The sequence below is a fragment of the Culex quinquefasciatus genome, chromosome 1 (genome assembly GCF_015732765.1).
Source record: "Culex quinquefasciatus strain JHB chromosome 1, VPISU_Cqui_1.0_pri_paternal, whole genome shotgun sequence".
Lineage (NCBI taxonomy): Eukaryota > Metazoa > Arthropoda > Insecta > Diptera > Culicidae > Culex > Culex quinquefasciatus.
In genome coordinates, this window is record NC_051861.1 from 43,461,803 (window position 1) to 43,485,792 (window position 23,990).

Genomic DNA, 23,990 nt, shown 5'->3' on the forward strand with positions numbered 1-23,990 from the left:
CAAAGTTCTAGAATCATCTAGACATCTTAACAAATCACTGGAAAGAAGAATCATCTTGATTGGTTGAGTTATGCCCGAGAACCATTGAGTTGAAGTTATCGTTCCAATTTTTTTGGAGCCTTGGGCGTTGGAATGACAAGGAGAGAAGAGCAGTTGAATTTGAGGCAAGAATATTCAGGCGGGATAATTGTAGTTGCTGAGAGCTGATATTTTGATATTTTAACAACCCTGCTCTCGAAAATATACTTGTTGTTTCAAAAAGCATTTCTAAAACTCAATGTGTACGCCTCCGAATTCCTCTGCTGAAGCTGTTGTCCGGCGACCAAAGGTACGCAAATTTCTTCCCAACCTCGAATTCGTCTCCGTCGAACAGCAATTTTGTAAGACCCAATCTCACCCTCCAGACCCAAAGCCACCCCTGATGCAGTATGTAAATCTGTCGCTTCATGGGATCTGTTCTCAAATTGCCATTTAATTAAAATTTCCAAAAAACACCCGTTTTTCATTATTACTGTTCATTTTTCTCAATCGTAAAGGATATATTTACAATTTATTAATCAGAGCAACATTACATTTTTCGTCCATACTTTATGAACAACTCGATTTTCCGCGATCGTCATTGTTTAATGTGATACATGTGACTTGGTTTGCCGTTCTATCTCTGTGCGCCTAATATTGTTCCAATCAGAACCGCAAACAATACAGCACAACGAAACGGTTCAACAGCGCCAACAAACAATAGTAAAATCGTAGCACGTGTGCCTCAATCACATGCCTCCACCGGCAAACGAACGTGGAGTGCACCGTCGTCGAATCTGTTCTTTTCTTTAAAAACAAAATAAAAACACAGAACAAACACAAAAGATGACGCGCGCGCGCGCTCGTGACCTTCTTAATCCAGAGCACTCCGACTTTAGCCCTAACGGATCAAAGCTAGTAAAAATAACCATGAGTTTACATTGTTTTCTTTAGTTTATTTCTGAGTGAGATGCAGACTCTTAGTCTGCCTCTGCTAGTTCAACTCATTTTCCGAATCTTCAATTCATGCAACTGTTTCTTCCAAAATGTTAAAGCACCATGCGTCTCCACGGAGTGAAAAAACTGCTCGATGGAGATGCCCGGTGCTTTGTCTGCTCCGCACTGCGGAGTCGTCCCTTCTTGGAGTCTCTAAGAGACACCGGCAAACGAATCTTCTACTCTTAATGGCAGTCAAAATTAGTTAGTGCTCTTTGTGCATTCGACCGGTCCAGTGTACCGTACCAGCTTGGGAGGGAGTTGTATGGCACCTCTTCATTACACGTAAAGGCAACTTTTGATAATAGTTGTTGTTGTTGTGGTTGAATTGCACACTACATCGCACCCGCACGTTTGGAGCGGACGATCAACTTAGTTGCTGATAATACTCTGGGACAGATCGGCGGTCGGTTTCGCCGGCGACGATCGCGCTGCCCCAACTGACGAACTGCCGGCGACGCTCGGGGCACGCCCGGCGTAAACCATGTTGTCGTACACCACCGGATCCGAGTTGGACTGCTGAAGATGGGCCAGGTTTAGATTCAGACTAAGATTGCCGGGCGAGGCGGCCGAGCTGAGCAGATCGTTAAACAGGTCGTCGCACGAATGGGCATGGCTGCTCAACGATGAGGAAATTCCGTCAAAGATGGACGCCGACGAGGCGGGACTGTCCGATGTGGCCGGATACAGTGGAGCCGAGCAGGGCGCGCTTTGCAAACCCTTGAGCGACGGCGTTCCAATCGGTGCCTGGGGTCGAATCGGTTGAATGTCCTCTCCGATGCTGATTCCGCCGGGGTTGTTGTCGTTGCTGACACTGCTGCTGCTGCTACTTCCGGTGCTGTCCGTACCGCTTGAACCGCCCCGAACCACGTGGTTGCTATTGCCTGGAGGTTTCATGCATGCAGCACCGCCACTGCTGCTGCTGTTGCTATTGTTGGCCATAATATCCTTCACGTTCAGATTGATCTTGGGCTTGTTCTTTGGCGGGTCGAAGTAGTAGTTGAATCGCTTGAACGATTCAATGTCCCGCTCTTCCGATTCCAACTCGTTAAGATTCACCATCTGGTTGGGGGCGAAAATGTTCTCTAGAAAGGAAAGGAAAGGAAAGATAAGTTTATGTAAACCTTTTCGGACGTAACGGTAGTGCGGTGCTTAGATATGTTGATATGTGAATTTTACAGAACAAAAAAAAAAACGATTCATTAGTAACTTGTAAGCGGCCACGTTTACATACATTGCATTACATGAACTTTGGGGTCCCCAGAAACACGTGCACTTAGAATTTTTCAATGATATTCAGACTGGGCCGAATGGTTTTTCTCCAATGTTTGTATCGCCGTTATTGTTTCTGTTTTAATTTTTTGAAAAAAAAAATCCGGGGTATAGATTCGCAGAAACATTTTTTCACGAAAAACAAATTTCTAATAATATTTTGAAAACGAATGATTGCAAAACTTCTGGGCTGTTGAAAATGCAATTTAATTTTTAATTAAAATGCTAGTACCGTGGTTTGTAATTTAGTTTTTGACATAAGACAATAACGCGTAGAACGGCAGTAAATCATTCAACTTTTTTTTTTAATTTTTAATTTAATTATACAAAAATCACCAAACAATCAAAAGAAGTTTGAGCACTAGCTCATTCAGGTGGTCAACACTAGAATTAGGCTGAGTAAAAAGTAAAAGTTTGTGGAACACATTTCCACTCACTAGCTTCGTCCAAAAATTCAACTCTGTTTCCCCACACATTATCCATTTGGAAACCTTCCGTAGGTTTACCACATTTTACAAACAAAATCTCGTCGCCGTCGTTCTGACTTGTCGTACGTCGATTTTGGGCCAAATTGAGTTAAGAACGCCATGCAGCTCACAATGGTTCACCTTCACAGATTCCCAAAATTTGATTTCAATCCTGAGATATTCAATAAAAACCGAAAAAACTCCGTGCATTTTTGTCACTTTTCATATGAAAGAAGTTTCAATCTTGTCGTGCTATCTTGACACACCCTGGAAATTGCTGTAAGTGCAAGCTCGACTACCGTAAACATTTTCAATTACCTATATTTCGGGAACGACTGGACATGGCGTACCATAGGTACTTCGAGTACCGCAGGAATAAAATAGACCCACCAAGTGGTCCATTAGCCTCTTGTCCAGTAACTCCGATACCCTGGCCTCCCCGCGGCGCTAGCCGGGATACTAGTAACCATTGGAGAGATCGGGTAACCAACCCCGGTGGGAACTATGGTAGTATGCTGACAGGGAAGGGGGGCTCCATCCTCTTCGGAGGGTGTAGCTACACCGTTAGGCCTCGAGAGAAAGGCCCCCGTTACGGTGTCGAGAGAAAACCGGAGCTGGGTCTCGGTAGCTTCAAGGTGGCAGCCCCACCCCGAGACTAGGTATCGCAGCCCCAATCCGGCTGCATACCGAAAATTCAAGTATTACGAACAATCAAGAAGGAATAAGGATCCGGAACAAACGGCATAGACCTAGGCACGAAAAGGACACCGATTGGAAACTCGGAACATGGAACTGCAGATCGCTACGTTTCGATGGGTGTGAGTACGCTCTGTTGAACGAGCTCAAACCCCGCAACTTCGATGTTGTAGCGCTGCAAGAGATGTGCTGGAAGGGAGCGAAGATGTGGGAGGATGATGCTTTGGAGCTCACCATGTACCAGAGCGGTGGAGCCGAAAACAAGCTGGGAACCGGCTTCATAGTGTTGGGCAAGATGCGGAGTCGTGTGATAGATTGGGAGCCGATCGACGACCGGATGTGTAGATTGAGGATTAAAGGCCGTTTCTTCAACTATCACATCTTCAACGTACATTGCCCACACGAGGAATCATCCGATGCCGAGAAGGAAGCGTTCTACGCGAAGCTGGAGCAGAAGTTCGACAGCTGCCCGCAGAGGGACGTCAAGATCGTCATCGGAGATATGAACGCCCGCATAGGAAGGGAGGAGATGTACAAGCCGGTGATCGGGCCGAATACCTGGTGGGTGCAAGCATGCACTCAAAACTGTCGACGACGTATCACCGACGACGGAGCCGGCTCCCACCGCCGTTCAACACCGAGCGGCTGCAGGACACGGCTGCGGCTCAGCACTACGTGCAGCAGCTGGAAGCGAGCCTACCAACGGAGGAGGAACTCGGCGCTGCCTCGCTCAACGATGGATGGAGCAGAATATGCTCGGCCATCGGCAGTGCCGCTGAAGCCGCGCTAGGTAGTACGGTCCGAGTTGGAAAGCAGCGCTGGTTCGACGAGGAGTGCCAGCGGCTACTTGACGAGAAGAAAGAAGCTTATGCGGTGAAGCTGAGAGCTGCAACTGATGAGAACGTGGCCAGATACAAACAAGCGCTGAAACAGCAGAGAACGGTCTTCAAGCTCAAGAAGCGCCAGCTGGAAGATCGCGATCGCGCCGAAATGGAGCAGCTGTTCCGGCAGAACGAGACGCGCAAGTTCTACGAGAAAGTTAACCGGTCCCGCAAAGGCTATGCGCCGCAAGCCAACACTTGTCGGGACGCCGAGGGAAACCTTCTTATGGACAAAGGCAAGGTGTTGAACAGGTGGCAGCAGTTCTTCAACGAGCACCTCAACGGCGATGTAGCGCATGGAGACGGTTTTGAAGCCCAACTTGGACCGCCTGCTGCCGACGAACAGTTCCCGTCACCTGATCTGGAGACGGTGAAGAAGGAGATCAGGCAGCTGAAGAACAACAGGGCCGCCGGTAAAGATCGGTTACCCGGTGAGCTCTTCAAATATGGAGGAGAGCAGTTGGCGAGGGCGATCCACTTGGTGATTTCTAGGATCTGGAGGGAGGAGAAACTACCAGCAGAATGGATGGATGGTGTCGTGTGCCCTATCTACAAAAAGGGCGATAAGCTGGACTGCGGCAACTACCGCGGCATCACGCTTATCAACGCGGCCTATAAAATCCTCTCCCAGATCCTCTGCCGTCTGCTGACACCGTACGCACGGAGGTTCGTGGGCCCCTATCAAGCGGGGATTACTGGCGCTCGGGCCACCACGGACCAAATTTTCTCGCTCCGCCAGATCCTCGAGAAATGCCGTGAGTACAACGTGCCCACACATCACATCTTCATCGATTTCAAGGCAGCGTACGATACAGTCGACCGCGAACAGCTATGGCAGATCATGCACGAGAACGGATTTCCGGACAAACTGACTCGGCTGATCAAGGATCGTGTGATGTGTCACGTGCGAGTGGCAGGGGAGCTAGCGGACCCCTTCCAATCGCATCAAGGGTAACGACAAGGTGACGGCTTATCCAATGCGCTGTTCAACATCGGACTTGAGGGAGTTGTGCGAAGAGCGGGTATAGACAAGAGAGGCACGATTTGCAACAGGACAGTCCAACTTCTTGCTTATGCGGACGACATTCATATTATAGCGAGAGACCTAGAGACGGTGAAAAGGGTTTACACCGCCTTAAATACGCAAGCAGGACGAATTGGATTGGCCATGAATACGACGAAAACAAAGTACATGAAAGGGAGGGGCTCAAAGGACGTTGACCCCCCAAGACTCACCCCTCTAGCTGTGGATGGCGATGTGCTGGAGGAGGTGAGCGAATTCGTGTACTTGGGATCGCTGGTAACGGCCGACAACGACACCAGCTTAGAGATCCGGACTCGTATCCACTCCGCGAATCGCGCCTACTTTGGATTACGAAAAACCTTGACATCTGATCGAGTGCAACGCGCCACGAAGCTGACCCTGTACAATACACTGATTAGACCGGTTGCCCTCTATGGCCACGAGACCTGGACGCTGCGGCAAGAGGACGAACGAGCCCTTGGAGTTTTCGAACGGAAGGTGCTGCGAACGATCTACGGTGGAGTACGTACAGCTCAGAACGAGTGGCGAAGGCGCATGAACCACGAACTGCACGCGCTGCTGGGAGAACCGACCATCGTCACCCTGGCGAGAATCGGGAGGCTCAGGTGGGCCGGCCATGTCGCGAGGATGGACGAAGACCATCCTGTCAGGATGCTCTTTGACCGCGCGCGACCGGATGGCGGCACTGGCCGAAGAGCAGGAGCGCAGCGTGCACGATGGGGTAATCAGATCGAGGCGGACCTAAGAAAGATCTGCAACCTAGGAGACTGGCGAGCTGCAGCCCAGAACCGAGCAACATGGAACAACCTTCTTGATACGGCACGGGCACCGCGTATGGTGTTCTAAGCTGTTTGGTATGGTATGGTATGTATATTTCGGGACTCCGGCAACCAAATTCAACCAAACTTCTGGGCAATTCACAGAATGGTCAACCAAACAAAACGTGTTTGTTATTGTTTAAATTGCGTGCTCTCGTTTTTTTGTTTATTCAAGGTCAAACATTAAAACGCGACAGCGTCGATCTGTACCACGAGCAACAAAAATCGAAAAACAACTATAAGCGCGCAAGCAGTAAACGTCAAAATAAAGTGTGTCAGGGCAGTAGCGCCATCCTATCGTGGTGTATAATCCAGGAGCAAGATTTGCATTCAAACAAGCCAATATATTCCTGATTGGTGAAACTAAAAAGATAATTACGTCTGTTTGTCTGTGCTTGTGCTAAGCTTGCTAGGATTCCTATCCAGTTAGGGCATTTGCAGCGGTGGAGTGCAAAACAAATTTGCACCCGGCCTTTGAATACCGAGATCAAATTTACCACCTTGAAAAAACTCCGTCATCCCCACCGCTAGGGTAGCAAATTTGCCACCGAAACAAGCTCAGTGCATCTCCAGCGCGGGTAGCAAACATCGAAGCAAATCAAATTTGCACCCGACGTTAACCCCAACGCGGTACCTGTCGCGGTAGCAAATTTGCTCTCAGTTCTTCGGAATTGCACTTTGCTACCCGCTATTCTGCTGGTTTGCTACCGTGGCAAATGAAATGAAAATTGAATCATTCACGGAGAAAAAACATTTTTTAAATTGTAAAATATGTAAATAATATTTAAAAAAATAAAAAAATAGAAAAAATAAAAAAAAAATCTAAAAAAATAAATTAAAAAATTAAAAAAGTTCTAAAAATAAAAAAAATAGAACAAATCTGGAGTTTTTTTCGAAAAGGTCCAATAAACCAAATTTTCAGTTGTAAAAACACCCAAAAAGCAAAAACTGGAAATTTGGTTTATTGGACCTTTTAAAAAAACTAAAAAAGATTAGAAAAAAGAAAAAAAATAAAACATTAAAAAATGAAAAATTAAAAAAAAAGAAAAAAAGAAAAAAAATAACAAAATATAAATTAAAAAAATTGAAAAACATTGAAAAAAAAAATAAAAAGTTGAAAAAAATTAAAAAAAAAACAAAATTCAAAAAAAAATAAAAAACTTAAGCTTTTTTGACGCAGCTTTGTTTTTGAATTTTTGTATTTTTTAATGTTGGATTATTAGTATTAATGAATTTTGGAATTTCTAAATTTTATTTTTTTTGTGTTTTTTAATTTTTAAATTTTGAATTTTTGAATTTTTAATTTTTTTGAATTTTTGAATCATACACAAGAGCAGACATACAAAAATCTCCGAAACACGCATTCAAAACATTGCCCCGGCTTGCCGGTACTTGTCGGGTATCAGAAAATGAGTAGGTACCGACACATATTTTTTTTCTACAGATGAACTTGATATCAAATTTGATACCTGCTTTGCTACGCGCGGTGGCAGACTCGGGCAAACTCGAGAGCAAATTTGGTGGGAATCAAATTGGGTAGCAAATTGTTTAACTTTCGACATTTTCGAAAAATGAAATTCTTTGAAATTTTTAATAGGATTTGAAAGTTCAATAAACTTTTAGCATTTCTAGGCATAAATCAACACATAACTATTAATTTTGAAGGTAAACGTGAGCAAAACATGATAAAAACCCATATTTGCTCATACCTGGTCATTAGCCTGTCCCATTTTGAGGTCATGTCGAGGAATTTCAGGTGCTCACTTCTTAAATGATAGATTATGATGTTAGGAACAATGTTTTCAAACAAGAAAAAATAATAAAATACTTTCTCGCACCTCCTAGTCAACTTACTGAAAAAAGTCGTTTTTCTAAAATCGCTTGGAATCAAAACAAAAACTGTTTCGATCAGGTGTGTATTATCTTCAAACGATAGGTTTTTGTCCATAGATTAAGATGCACTACCAATATTGGACCAAAACTTAAGTTTTTGGGCTTTCCCAGGCAGATTTATGTCGTAAAAATCGCATTTTTTCAAAACTTTTTTCAGAAATGCTCATTTAATTTAGGGTAGCCTATTTTTCCCAGTAAAACCAATACATGCAGCTTGTAGGAAATTTTAAGGCGAACATTTTTCCCAAATGCAATTTCGACATTCCAGAGCCGAGATATTTAAGTTTTAGTGAGAAAAAAGTGCCAATTTTCAATATTTCTCAGAATTCAGAAGCAAGGCCTACTAATTACACGATGTTGCAAGCATATGTCGCAAAGGTCAGGGTATGCTTTCTCATAGTATCGGTGTGTTTTTAGAACAAACTAATGTTAAAAAAAATCGGTATGTCTGATATTTGGCACCGTGAAAGAAGGGCTCTTTCCCGACATTTTGCGGGGTATACCGAAATATTTCGTCGGGGGGTCTAGAGCAATTTTTTTGAAGATTATTTTTCGATGTTATGGGATATTTGTTTAAAAAAAGTCACAGAATATCGGTGCATTCATGTTGATATCTCTCAACCTTCTTATGATTATGTCTTGGGGACTCTAACCAATTATATTTGACCCATATTTGAACTCCACAAAAAAAAATCGAACCAAATTTATCAGATTTCTAGCATTCTTTGAAATAACTCCAAAATCCAAGCTGGAAACCCTGATACGACCGAAAATAAACCTTTTCTTTGTACAATTTGGCATGAAAAAACAGCAACACATTGCCCGGATACGAATTTGAGCACCAAACAATGCAAAACATGGATTATTTAATAAAAAAGCTGCGCGATTTTAGAAATTTGTTCAAAAAAGCGACTTTTTCAGTAAATCGACTAGGGGGTGCGAGAATGTATTTTTTTTTCTTGTCTAAGAAAACATTGTTCCTAACATCATAATCTATCATTTAAGAAGTGAGTTCCTGAAATTCCTCGACATGACCTCAAAATGGGACAGGCTACTGGTCATACATATTTTTATTTTATTTTTTTTTATTTTTAATTTTTTTTATTTCTTTTTATTTCTTGAAATCTTTTGAATTTTTTTTTATCAACACAAATTTTTTTCCAGGCCGTTGCAAATAGTTTTCAAAGTTTATGTTGCCCCCTCTTCAAAGTCGGCCTGAATAATCAACGTATCTATTGAAGGACTTCACCATCTCCAGAAATATATTTATTAGGGAGAAAAGTTTTTCATGGAAACTATTGAAAATTGCTGCCATAAGTGTTCGGAACATGTAGCATGCCTGTAGCGAAAGAATTGATCGACTTGACACAATAAGAAGAAAACATTTTAAAAAGTACTTACCGGTTTTCCATCCAGAGCATTTCAATTCACAACGTTACAATCACCACTAGTTTAAATATAATGTCCACAAAGATGTTTTGATTACACGTGAGTAAGACGGAGATAAGAAGCGTGTGAAATAAAAAAAAGAAGCCGAACACAAGTTTTGTTTTTTTTTTACAATAGTTGTCACCATTCAAGCCTTTATTTCAAGTTTACACACATGGGTATGATTGGTTACAAGTAAACTTGTCCGGAGAGAATCGCAATCGCAAAGAGCGTTTTAGCACTTATATAGCAGAAAATAATAATAAAAAGGACACGAACAGAACGGACGATAACTGTACAATCAGGTCAAGCGATGCGAGCACCACCGAGCACATTTCCGCGGGTAACAAAACAACAAAGAGCGAAAAGCGTGTTTGTGTGTGTGTGTGTTTTTGTTTTTCTACTGACCTCCGTACTCCCCAATCAGCTGCTGCTGCTGCCGGCTGATGGGCTGCAGCTGGAGTTGTTCCATTTGCTGCTGAAGGCGCTGTTGAAGTAAATTCTGCTGCTGTTGGTATTTTTGCAGAAACAGACTGGTCTCCATGTCGTTGAGGGCGAGCAAGTTCGCCTGACCGGCGGAAGTTATGCTGTGCCCGGAAGAGCCACCGATGGCGCCACCAGCAACTGCTCCCACACCGCCGGAAACGGACGCCGTTTCGCTGCTGATGTTGGAACCAGCTGGGGACATAAGCAGCGGGTGGTTAAACCCAACGGGCGCCGCCGAACTGCCCGGGGCCGGTATCCGGGTGATTTCGATATCGTTCGAAAGGCTTTGCCCTTGCAGCTGCTGCTGCTGCTGTCGAAGGAACTTGGACTCGTTGATGTTGTGGATGGTGACCTGCGGGAGTAGTTGTACAACAAATTAGTCACGGACTTTTGCTAGCTTTGAAATATTCAAACTCTCTTACCTCACTGTTTAACCGCTGGCCGGGTTGCAAATTCTGCAGGAACGACAGATCGTCGTACTTGTGGTTTGCGCCACCGGCACCAAGCCCATCGTAGAAGGAACCACTCGGCGAGTCGTCGCAGCAGTGCGACGAACCAACCGACGACATGGCCGCAGCTGCCTGCGCCCTCGCCTGGGACCGTTCCGAGCCGATCGCGCTGACCGTCGCTGAAGGTGAACTCATCGGGAAGTACCCAGGAGCGGAGCTCTGCGGATTCATGTAGTCCTGACTTCCGGTTAGACCGTACTGCAGGCTTTCGAACGGCGAATAGCACCGCTGGTTGGTCGCCCCCGAACCGGAAAGGGCAAGCGGGTTGAACAGGTCGTTCGTGCCGGCACTAGCGCTGCCACCGTTCATATTTTGCCACGCACCCGGATGTGGCAGGTGATGGGCATGATGGTGCTGCTGCTGAGCTTGCTGCTGCTTCTGCTTTTGAGCATTCTTCATCTCGCTGCCAATGGCCGAGTTGCACTTCCGAGGTGGTTCCACCGTGGCCGAGAAGGGAGTCTGTTGGAGGGTGAGAAATTGATCAGAAACGACTTCAAAATATTTCAAAAGGGAAACCTACCGAATTGAGCGCGGATGCTCCACCGTCGCTCAGCATTCCTCTGTCCGAAGCGACCTGCTGGTGCTGTTGGAGGTACGCTGCCGGGGTGCCACTGGTGGCCACTCCACCCTGCGTCGGAAAGATTCCGTTCTCTACGAGGTAGTTGGTGTTGAACGGCCGGAAGCCACTCGTAGACGGTGGGGCGCCGCCCGACAGGGCCTGGTGCAACGCCGGATTCCGAATCGTGAACATGCCGTTGTCGTTCTTGAAGATGGTCGCCGGCTGGTCATATCCACCGGTAGGCTTTTGACCTGCCGCAGACGGATCCACTCCACCCGGGGGAGGTGCTGACCTCGCGGGTGCACCCCCCTGGAACATCGGGTTGCGCAACGTAACGATATTATTGCCAGGCTTCTGGTTCTTGCCAGCGTCACTCTTCGGCGGTCCCGCAGACTTGTTGGAAGAGTCATTCTTGCTTTTGTTCTTGTTCTTTCGCTTGCTCTTCTTGTTGGACTTTTTGTCGCCATCCTGTCCGTTTTGAGTGGCGGCCGGTCCACTACCCTTGAGCTTGTTGGTGTCCACCATAATGACGGCATCCTGACCGGGCGCTTGCGAAATCATCGTCGATTGCTGCTGTCCCATCATAGGACTCATCATGAACGGTCCTCCACCACCCATCATTAACGCTGGTGGTGGCTGAACTTCCGGCTGGGGCGGTGGCATAGGTTCGCAGATCTTTTTAATCGACTCCCGTTTGGCCTTGATGGCTTCCGCTTGGATGGCGTCTACCCGAGTCAGCGTAATGCCCGGAGGAAGCTGCAATCCTTCGACCCGAATTCCGCGGCTCAGCTGGTCCATGATGCTCGCGCCAAACGAAGTGTCCCCAGGCGGGAAGGTGTTTGGGATCTTTGGCGGCGTGGCTACACTCCGCGCACCTGACTCGTTGAGCAGCTCCAGCGTTGTGTCCGCACTGATGTTTACCTTCGAGCGCCGATCGTTGGATGATTTGGCCAATCGATCGGCATTCTTGACCGTCTTGTCAATGTGTCTGCTTGCCGGAGGTTGAGCATGCTGTTGTTGTTGTGGTTTCTTTTGACCGTTCGTCTGAGCCACTTTGGATGGTTGCTCTTGTTGTTGCTGTTGTTTCAACATCAGCTTCTTCTGCCGTTTGGAGAGGTTCGGATTATCCAGGATAGACTTTTCCGGAGGTGGCGCTACAGAAGCCTTTCGGCTACCATTATTACTGGTGGGATGACCATTTTTAGGCACGGGGGCAGTCTTCTGCGTTGACACTGGTGGAGGTGCAAGGTTTTCTTTATTCTTAACCAGCTTACCCTCGGATTTTGCAACTGGCTCTACCGGTGGCGTCGTTTCCTTCGCTTTGTCAGCCTTCTTCTTGGATTTCTTACTGGTAGTAACCATGGCCGGAACAGGACTCGGCGGAGTTGGATGACGCACAATTTCCTCCACCTTGGGAGAGAGTGGAGGCGGAGGCGTGGCAGGCCTTGAAGGAATCTTCACTTCTTCGCTCACCGCCGACTTATCTTCTTCGACCTCCTCAATCTCTTCCTCTTCATCGCCCGACTCGGTATCGTCCAGATTCAACAGCTTGAACGCATTGTTGTCAAATTCCGGGTCGATAAACGCGTCACTCTTCTTGCGTACCACCTTTTTCTTGACCACAACCACTTTGCTTTCCTCTGGCTTCTTTTCCTTTTCCTTCTCCCTCTCCTTGACCTTCTCTTTTCCCTTTTGCGCACCACTTCCGCTCGAGCTGATCGAGTCCTTGCTCAACTTTCGGTTCAGAACCTTACCGGCCACACTCTTCTCGGTCGCCTTCTTCTCCGAACCTTTCTTCGATCCCGTCGTCGTTGGTGCACTTCCGTTAATGTCCAATCCCTCGCACCAGCTGACCAGCGCATCAATCTCGTCACTTTCCTTGTCTTTTTTCTTGGACTTCTTTTTCTTGCCCTTGGCTTCCTCTCCAGCACCGTCACCTCCGCCGTCCCCTAGCACTTCCAGCTTTTTGACAATCTTCTGCAGCATCTGCGCGGCGGCTTTGGCCTGCGCTTCGCTCACCGAGTTCTTGGCTTTGCTCTTGATTTGCGTCAACTTTTCCGACAGCTTACTCGTCAGCGACACGATGTCCTCCTTTTTGCGCTTCCCGTCGGCGGTCTGCAGTTGTAGCTTCTGCATCAGTTCGTCCACTTCGCGCATCGACTGTTGCTGCTGCTGGGCAGACTGTTCGCGCAGGCTCAGCTTGAGCAGCTTCTCCGTGATCCACACGTCCGTGTCGTTGGTGAACTGACTCTTGACGATCATGTCGCTGATTTGCTTCGCATCGTTGAACGCCATCTTCATCTCCATCTGCTGCAGCTGGTTGAGCTGTTTCTGCTGCTTCTTTTGCTGTTTAGCACTTGACGGTGGTGGGGGAGTCGATGCCGCTGCAGAGGAAGCTTGCTTCTGCTCCGGAGGCACCAGCTGACCGTTGATGAACGTGTAAAGCAGCTGGTCCTTATCGGGCGAGGGTCCCTTTGCCGTGACGGTGACTTGCGGTTCCGAATGGGGCAGGAAGGTTCGCTTGATCGTAACCATTCGTCGTGCAGGATCGATGCTGACATTGTCCTGAGGCACCAGAATCGACGATTGCTGCTGCTGCTGTTGCTGGCCTTGCTGGTGTTGTTGAATGAGTTGTTGCTGCTGGCGTTGCTTTTGCTGCTGAAGCAGGTTGATGTTCTGCTGCAACTTGGCTGGTAGTTGCTGCTCAACCACGGGAGCCGCCTTTTTACCATTGCCAGCTGTTGGAGGATCACTCTCAATGTTGAAATTAAACTCCGGATTGTTGTTTTTGATGCTCGACACCAGCGAATTGATGTCCGTTTGCAGTTGCAGCTTTTTATCCTCGAATGCCTTGATATCTTCGAGCAGTTGCTTTTTGTCCTTCTTCTTCAAGTTCTGCTGGAACTGTAACCGCTTCTGGGCCTTTTGCTCCTCCAGATGGAACTCGGAAAACTTTTGACTCAGCTCACTCAGCTCGGTTATCTTCTTCAGCTCCTGCTTTTTCTGCTTTTGCTTCACCTTCTTGGCCGCCTTTTTCTGGCTCGATTGCTTGTCTTCGTCGTCGTCACCTTCGATAAACCGGAGGATCGCATCTAACGATGGCTCTTCGACAGGTGGCGGTGGGGGAGGCTTCTTGGCCACTTGCACCGGTGGTTGCTGGGGAGCGGGGATTCCTTTGCCAGCCAGCGCAGGAGGTAGCGGAATTTTCGCTGCTGCTGCGGCGGCCGCTACCAGTCCGCTTGTTGCCGGTGGTGCCGGTACAGGTGTCGTCTTCAGATTGCTATTCTTCATGGCTTCCACCTTCGAGGTGATGGATTCCTTGGTGATGGTTGGAACAACTTTACCGCTACTGACGGTATTGTTGCTACAATTTGCTGCAGCGCTGCTGCTGCTGCTACTACCAACGTTGCTGCTGTTGTTGATGTTGTTGTTGTTGGTAGTTACCGCGTTTGTCGAGTTGCTTTTGTTTGTGTTGATTTTCTTGAGCAGCCCACCTGGCGGAATCTTGATGTTCTTCAGATTCAGCGATTTGAGCTGCTGGTTGTCCTTGTTGCTCTGCAGTTGTTTGATTTTCTTCCGCAGTCGGTCGCGAGTTTCGTTCGTTCGCTGGTTGTGGTTGCACTCCTGCAAAAAGACAAGGCGTAAGGTTTATGATGGTTCATTGTGCTTTAATAGGCAGGTAAACTGCGGAATTCCTACCGATTGATTTGCCTATACAGTCAACCTCCGGTGGATGGTCTCTTTTTCGTTTGACACTTTTTTAGTTTGTACCCCGTTGGTTTGACAAAGTCAAACTAAAAAGTAACGAACTGTCATTTTTTACACGGGACTCTGTGTAAAGCGGGTCTCAAACCTAAAAGTGACCCCGTTCGTTTGGCAACAGCTGGTGTCAAACCATCGGGGTTTCAGTGTAGTTGACGTAGGACTATAAAAGTTAACATTTTTTACTAAAAATTAAGATCATAGACAAAATTGAAAGCTTTTTATCTTTTGATCTGCAAAGGACCGAGAATTCTACATGATAAATTAACAGAAATGTCTTTAAAATTTAAAAGTTATACATAGTTGTTCAAACTGATCGTAAATACAACTTGTACTATCTATTACCGTTAACTGGGAAAAATCGGGACTACAGTCTGAATAGGAACGCCAGTTTCAAAGAACATTTTAAAGCTTGAAATTTGGAAAAACGATGCACTATTTTTGTTGTTCTGTGTTAGTTCTATTAAAAACTAGTCGAAAATATTTTGTGCAGTAACAAGGCTAAAACAGCTGTCCCAATTTGCCCTAGATGACGGTACGGCCGTTCTTCGCATAATTGTTGAACTTTGTTTCTTGATCCCCCCAATGGATGTGAAATGCTTTTAACCGCTTGATTTCACACAGCTTCTAGAGTAAGGTAACGAAATTACGCGATACCTTTCCTGTCCACTTGATGAAGGCACTTCCAGAGCATCCAGGTTGTACAGCTCCTTGATAATTTATTTGATGCCTGCTGCTTTTGCCAGTGAGTCTCCTCTAATAACGACCTGGAGTTGTCGCTCGCTTCGTTTCTCGTGAGTGTAGAATTCCACTCTATTCGCAAACGCAAGCTACCGAGTTGCTATGTTAGTCTTTCAACCATTTCTTCAAATGGGCAGCGAATGACCATAACAACAACATTTCTTCATAGTACAACGTCAACATAACTACCTTCCCAATAACATCCCTTCTCAAACGCCCACTTACCAAGCACACACTCTGCCCAAACAGTGTGCAGTAGTAGCACACACAGGAACCGTCGCCCTTTTCACCCCCGTTCGCACCCCGGTGGCAGGTTTTCTTGTGATCCTCCTTGGCGGCTAGGGCGCCCCCCGGCTGCGTTCCATTGTTCGCACACGAGTTGACAGGAAGCGTCGTTGGTGGTGCAGTCACCGCCGCCGCTGCTGCCGTCGTCGTCGTCGATGTCGCTTTCGAGCTAACCTTGGCGGTAGCCGGCGGTGTTGCCGGTATCGCTTTCGGAATCGCCTTGGTAGCGGCTACCCGTCCCGGCTGTTGGGAAACGGCTGCAGGGGCCACTTTCCCATTTGGCTGCGGCGTTGTGTTCGTAGCTGGCGTCGTTTTGGATGGAGTATTTGTGGTCTGGTTTAGCATCGACTTGGCCGGACTGTTGGTCGTCGTCGTTTTGGTAGCTACCGCGGGGGAACTGTTGGCTTGCGCCGAGTTGGCCGTTACGTTGCTGCTTGAAGAAGCGACGCCGCTCTTGTCCGTCGAGTTTCTGGTGGCAGTGATGGTGGTAGATTTGTTGTTGGAGGTGTTGTTGCTGCTGCTGGTGCTGTTTCCACACTGCTGCGTCACAATCGTGCTATGCTTTTGCTCGTGGATCTGCTCCAGGTCGCGCACCATATCCTTCAGCATGCTGTGCTCCTTTTGAAGCGTTTTTAGCTCCGTTTCGAGTATTCTGAAAAGATAGGGGGAATTTGGTCTAGGGGCGAACAAATGCCGTCAAGATTAACACAACTCACTTGTTACTCGCTGCGAGTTTGAGCGCTTCAACGAGTGGTTTCTTGATCTCCTTTTCGAAAATCTCCGACTTGGTGACCGTGTCCGTGAAGCACTCCTTGCAGTCCTTACAGATGGTTCCGTCGTCTGAACAGAGCTTAACGATCGGTTCAATGACGGCCATCGTTGCCGGGCTGTGGCCGAAGCCACCGCCGGTTGTTGCTGCCACGAGGACACCTCCGGGTGAGATTCCCTCCAGTTTGGCCGCAGCGGCAAACTCTTCCCCGTTGATTGCTGCCAGTGCTTCTTCCGGCAGAATGGTGCTCCAATTTACACCCAGCAGTTTGCTCTGCATGTCGTCGGCGATCATTTGCCGTAGCGGCGAGGCTGGAGTGCTCCAGTTGAACAGCCGTGAGCCGCTGACCGCTTCGAAACACTTCATATCGAACTCGATGTCGGTGCCCTTGGCGAGAAAGAATTTAGTGAAATATTGGTAAATTACGTTGCGCTGGGGAAACTGGAAGTCTATCAGGAACCACTCGGCAAAAGCCGACGCCATGTCGCTTAGCAAAGCGGACTCGGAATCGTCCGACTCCCAGAGTAGATCCAAGAAGTGCAACGGGTGAATCCGGTCGGCCACTTCCGTCCGCCAGCGTTTGTTTATGTCGTCGCAAAATCGTTGCATGAAGTTCTTCACGTCAATGTTCCAGTTTTCGGCCATCTTCTTGCGTTCCTCCTCCTTCAGCGGATGGTACGACTTGATGAGAAACTTGGACAGATTCAACGGGTAGAGCATGGCAATAATGTTGATCGCGACGCGGCATGCATTGATCTTGCACGGCTCTCCCTGAAAGATGCAGAACCGTTTGGGTTCCAGCGTAGTCCAGGTGTACGCGACCCGTTCCGGCAAATGCTTAAAGATGGCCCACGAGATATGGTAGAGACTAGTGTTGTCGGCCAGGGCCGACGGGCTCGAGGCTACCACAACAGAGGTAGACTTATCCGATGACGAGTCCTTTGCGGAGCCGGAAGAACCAGATTTCTCCGCCGGCGTCGTCGATACCGAGTCGGATTCCGGAAGGGCAATGTCCGTGCTGGAGCTTGATGACGACGATGATGACGATGACGTTGTGGATGAAGAGGAAGAGCAGGTCGTTAAGCCGTTCAGCTGTTGTCGTTGCTTTTCACACAGCGGCTTGTTGAAGAATTCCCCGATATAGTCCAGATAGTCACGGTCCAACTTCTTGAAAAACGAACATTTCGCACAGTACAGCTGCTCCTTGGACTTTCCCAGACAGGTTCCACCAGCAATCAGACAAGTACGGCAAGAGCATTCACTGTTAATTAAAAGATTCATGTAATTCAATGCAAGATCATTCAACAAAACTCTATTCAATATACTCACATATAATGAGTTGCGAGGGCAAAGTTACACTTTCTACACTGGACGTTCTCGATGGAAGCCGTAAGCCGCGGGTTGATGCATGCAATCCACTTGCTACGCAGGCTAAGCACCACGTACTGCCACACCAAGCTGCGATTCTCGCACGCCAACCACTCCACAATCGGACGATCCTTGGTACGTTGCACCTCCGGGTCGAAGTTAAACTCCGAATCGCGCACCGCCACCAGCAACGAGTGGGCCGACGTGATGCGCTTCCTCCGGGCCGAATCCTCCTTCGCTTTGTGGTAGTCGTGCAACAGCGACCAAACGTCACGCCAGATCTGCGACGTCGAGTTCATTTCGTCGTCAAACTGGATGAACCGGTACACCATCGACTTGTACTCCTCGTCAAACAGGAGCTCCTTCAGCTTCAGGATGCACTCGGGAATAATCTTCTGCACCTCCAAATACACAAACCGTTGATACATGCGCTTGTTGATCAGACACCAGGTTAGCGAGAACTGCTGCAAGTGGCCACGTTGCAACTCAAACAGCAGCGGCGACAACGACTTGGCCGAGTGACACAACTTGTCGTAACCGTCCAGAATATCTGCACAAAAAAAAAGAAAACCTCATTACAACCGGAAACTTCCTTTTAACCCACCCCCACAAAACTATACTCACAGGTCAACAGTTCCGTCGGGCTGTACTGCAGCTCGCCGTCGCTCGTCTCCGAAATGAGGTCCTGCAGGCCCTGGCTATACGCTTTCACGATCGAGCGCAGCTGCAGGCAGAGCAGCTCAAACAGCTGGTGAGGATCGCGCGTGTACAGCATGCTAAACACCAGGATGAAGGTCATCTCGTTGGACAGCGGCAAGTTGGACCCGAGCGAGATCTGGATGTTTTTCTTGGTGTTGATGCGGCCGTCCGTCAGCCATTTCAGCGACGACTTGTCCATCAGCTCCATGTAGCGGCCGTACAGTTGGGAATCCTCTTGTCTGAGGAAGAGTGGTGTAAAGGGAATAAGTTAACGCTACGCTTTAATTTATATTTAAGGAGCATGTCCTCAAACATGAACATTCTAAGTGTTGAAGACAGCACTTCGCATTGCTTCGCTTGAAGACGTGATTAAATCGTGATTCGCTAAAAATTTTAAAAAATGAAAGTTGCTAGTATTTAAAATTGGGGTGAAAAGGGCGGATAAGCATTTTGGCAGTTTAAACTGTTTTGCTAATCCTCAGGCTAATTTAATGTTTTTCACAAAACACGAAGTTTTAAACAATAGTACTACACTCCTTTCTCATCGGCCTGAAAAATCAGGGGACAATGAAAGACAATTAGAATATTTGTGAAATTCAGATGTAAAAGTTTTTTATTCCACAAAATTTTTCAGAACTTCGAAAACAACAAGAATTCTTCAAAGTCCGCATAGCAATGTCATAACATTACCTGTCAGGTGGCCAGGCCTACAGCATTAAAATGTACCGAAGAGATGATTGATTGATATAATTTGATTTAGGGAACTCGACTGGACGGGGGTTTAGAACATCAGAAATATTTAAAATTATGTAACATCTGGATGACTCCCGGCCAAACTTCGCCTCAATGTCATACTTCTATTTCCAGCTCATTAAAAAAACATTGTGGTTTGCTATGAAAATTATCAATTCTGCTTGTATGGTAAGCTACAAGTAAAATATAAGTAATGTCAATATTTTGTTAGATAAATTATGTCAGAAAATTGTAAAAAGTCAACCAAGGTGTAAGTTTTTTGAATTATGTAATATTTTAAATTTGCTATGTACTCAAAATTACAAAATTCAACCTCGTTTTTCACAGATGCACTATTTTGAACATGGGTTAAGGGGCTACATACATTCAGAAAATCACAAAATTTCATATTACAGATAAATTATTGAATCCACTCAAAAGATGATTTTCAATCAATCCAGAAAGTTTCATGAAGATATTACATGATAAAACTGAGTTAGAGACGATTTTAAGCTCACCATTTTGCCGTGCGCAAAGCGAACTGTCAAACTGTCTGAACCTTTTTCTCGAAACACCGAGTTGATTTACGGGTGCCACGATATCTCGAGATTGGATGGACCAAATTGGCTCAAATTCAGGGTGAAGACTCTCAAGACATATCCCGTGTGCATGACGAAGCCCGATTTTAAAATTTTGCTTTTTAAAAAATGCAAAAATCAAAAACTGACGATTTTTTATATGAAAAACACAAAAATATTTTTATCTTTTTTTTAAAAACGTTTTTTGAAAATCGGCCTTTGTCATGCACACAGGACCGTTTAAACGAGTCTTCACCAAAATTTTGAGACGATTTGGTCAAGGCAGTGTAGAGATATCGTGGCACCCGTTTTTTGAAACTGCTATGGGGCCATTCATAAACCACGTGGACACTTTTTTGGGAATCTGTTACCCCCCCCCCCCCTTCGTGGACAATTGTCCATACAAAAAAATCTTTTTTGTATGGATCGTGGACAATCGTCATACCCCCCCCCCCCCCTTAAGTGTCCACGTGGTTTATGGATGGTCCCTATCTTCAAATAGCTATATCTCGGAAATGATACAACCAAATGTCTTAAAATTTATTTTGATAACAGATGAAAATGTATATTTTAATGCCCTGAAAACAGATTTTAAATAAAATTTAGTGTGTGCTGACACCAACCTCTGACTTTTTTGTCGACTTACATGTATGTAACCCCTTAATTATGCGTACAGTCATCCCACATATTCGGAACGGTTTACAGATCGGCCGATATTCCAAAAATCATAGAACACCGATAGTTGATCATAATGATTTGCGTTTACCTTCGTGTGAAAGCTTTTCTTGTGATCTTTCGATGGATGTATTAACCGACGATATTTTTTTACGTTTAATATCATTATTTTAAAGAAAAACATTGATCCTTGAAATCCACAAATTCGGAACACTTTTTACTTACGGATGTAAACAAACTTTAGATCTCTCCAGGAGTACATATTTGTAAAAAGATAATGACCTTACACACTGAAACCACTGAAACTCAAGCTAAGTGATGTTTTATCCATGGTCTGATAACTTTTTTGTTGTGAAAATATCAATTAAATTCAGGTGTTCCACAATTGTGGGAGGTACAGAAACATCCCACAATTGGAGCCTAACATTTTAAAAGAGCACATAAATTTTGTAAACAATAGTGTATCCTTTTCACTCAAATGACAGTTTACTTAAGGTGTGAAAGGGACACACTCTTGGTTAAAAAAGTTATGTGCCCTAATGAAATGGCAAGCACGAATTATGGAACAGGCAATTTGGACGCAGTGTTTTGCTGCTCAGGATAAAATAGTCTTGAAATGAAGTCTGTTGTTCAGAATGTCCAAATAAAGGGCGACAGAAAAGCTGCATTAGGCATACTCGCATACTATTGACAAATTATCACAAAAGTGTTCCAAATTTGTGGGTGTTCCGAATATGTGGGATGACTGTAGAACTGCAGTGACTCATCAACTGGAGATCTCGGGAAATGATTCACTTTGCTCGATTTGCCCCTGAAAATATTGTTTTATTTGTTCAAAATGGGATACAATTGAATAATTTTCCAAGAATTGTGCTGGATGAGACCAGAGCTGTGGAGTCGGAGCCGGAGTCAGGCACTCTCAAGACCCGAGGTCTTAGTCGGATTTGGAATCGGCAAATTCTGAGAAACCGGAGTGGAAGTCGCCAAACCTTCATCAGTCGAAGTCGGAGTCAGCTAATTTCCAATAACTTTGTATGGAAGTTGTTGCTAGAGTCGAAGTTTGAGGAGTTAGGTATTTTTGAAGACCCAGAGTTAGAGCCGATGAATTCTGAAAAGTCGGAGTGGAATCACTATTTTTTCCGAAGCTGAAGTCGGCGTAGGCGTCACTTTAAAAGCTATCTGACTCCGCAGCCCTAGATGAGACCAACTCCAGTAATTTTATCGGGATGTTTTACACAAAAATCACTAATAAAACCTGCAATCTAATTTATCTCCGGATTGAGATGGGACAAAATTGACCGTTTACCGAGATCTCTGGAATCTCCAGGTCGAATGGGATTACCAGCGGGTTGGGCCATACTGAGCATTGCTTTAAACATTAGTTTTCTATATCAATTTATATATTTTTTCATATAAACTTGACTTAAGCTACCTTTTGGGATAGTTCAAAACGCTTTTGGAACTCTGCCATTCAATTCAAAAGTGCTGAGTGGCTGATAATAGAAATATGATTTATTTTTTTTTATGACAGTTTCTAGGCCGGTGTATTTTTGGATAAAATAACTTATGGATCCAAGTTGGAACCGATCTTTTATTGAAAACCAAGTGGCTCGTACATTTTATGTGAGTAAGCAACACTGGCGCCTTGCATAAATTACACAAATTTTGAGGATTCTAGATTACCCTAGTTTAGTAGGGTAGGACAAGAAGAACGTAGTAGAATTGCACTTGATTATCTACAATACTCAATAAATGCATTCTTCATTTAGTTTCGTAATAGCAAGAAATGCACATTGTTATTAAGAGAAGTCAAAACATTGCTCAATCAACACAGATTAAAACGTAAATTCGTGGAATTGCCAACATCTTTTCGTGTGTGCCGTTGCTTGTCAAGGTCGCTCATCCATTCTTTTTTTTGCGTAAAATCAACCCCGTTGGCATAACATTGAAAATTTTTGTTCCACACCAAATTTACTCACTCTGGTATAAAATCGTAAAACTTTTTAATCAACAGCTGCAGCCGCTCCCACAGCGTATTGTACTCAAAGTCCTCGACAAATAGTTGGATGATGGTCTCCCGGTAGCCGAGACAGGCCCCGCAGCAGCAGCTCAGTCGGAAAAGGTTGCTATCGTGCTGTTCCGATGGGACCGCTTCCTCTTGGCCGGACAATTGCTCTTCCTTGTTTACGTTCACTTCCTCATTCTTCTCCGGCATCGGTGCCGCCACTTGTTCCTCCTGCGGAGTAACCACCGGAGGTTCACCAACAATCACTTTCTGTGCCAATGCTTCCAGCGAACGCTGCCAGTAGGAAATGTCTTTCTCGGTGACCGCCGACGAGACTGCTACAGAGTCGACCGCCGCCGCCACCGTTGCCATCGGAACCGGACCCGACGAGGATGCTTCCTGCTGCTGTTGTTGCTGATTTTGTGGTGTTTGCAGGGTAGAAGACATCTTTTTTACCGCCGTCGCACCTCACTCTCTACCGTGTCCGTCAACCCCCCTTCTTCGCTGACCGCACACTTGAGCTCCCTGGTCGCGAATTTCCCCGCTACCGCTTCGCAACCCTCCTCCCCCCGCCCTTCTTCGCACGTCGGGGATCGTCGTCGTCGTTCACACTCCGGAACACCGCTGAAATATCTGCGAAGGCGCGCCGTTCCGCGGGACGCACTCGACTGTGGACCGTTCGTTGCCGGTTTGGCACCCAGGGAATCCACCGCGAGAGCGCTTTTTACGCGTAGAATGCAGTAAAATATCACTTTTTTCCTTTCCCGTTTTGTCGTCGTCGATTCTTGCAGAAGAACCTTGCACATAAAAAAAAACTTTTATTTTCTCGCCCGTGTGCGCAACGGTTGGCTGCGCTGAATACTTCTACGACAACATTTCAAAAGGCATCATGTACATTTTGACACTTTCAGGGTTAGGGATCGTTCTTTTATTACGTAACGCAGTAGGGGGGGAGGGGGGGTCGGAGGCCGTGTTACGCCCCATACAAAATTTTTAAAATTTGTATGGAAATTTTGTTACGAGGGGGGGGGGAGGGGGTCTAAAAGTCCGATTTTTCGCGTTACGTAATAAAAGAACGCTCCCTTATTGAAAGTACTCTTATGGTACGTTCCTAGGTACGTTCGTTTGATGGATAGTTCCACACTGAGTGCCGCACTCAGAGCTGTCAAAGTGTTTCTTTGAAGAAACTCGCGCTAGTTCCGCACGAGTTTCACCGCCATCTTGGAACTGAAACTCTAGTGCCGCACTCGATATTTTTTCAGTTTCATGCAAGTTCCATGCACACTGAAAAAGAATGTTCGTTTGAAC

General features: G+C 46.1%; 1 protein-coding gene across 1 annotated transcript; it reads right to left on the minus strand.

The window, feature by feature from the left end:
- Positions 1 to 494: 494 nt before the first annotated feature.
- On the minus strand, positions 495 to 23,520 carry LOC6033720. The gene is made up of 9 exons (XM_038249369.1): positions 22,657 to 23,520; positions 18,618 to 18,931; positions 17,955 to 18,543; positions 16,573 to 17,886; positions 15,797 to 16,508; positions 11,030 to 14,692; positions 10,423 to 10,968; positions 9,923 to 10,352; positions 495 to 2,099 (listed from the first exon to the last, which is right to left on the minus strand). Exons 1-9 carry the CDS (start codon positions 23,127 to 23,129, stop codon positions 1,387 to 1,389), a joined length of 8,754 nt encoding a protein of 2,917 aa, XP_038105297.1. The 5' UTR covers positions 23,130 to 23,520; the 3' UTR covers positions 495 to 1,386.
- Between the last annotated feature and the right edge of the window lie 470 nt (positions 23,521 to 23,990).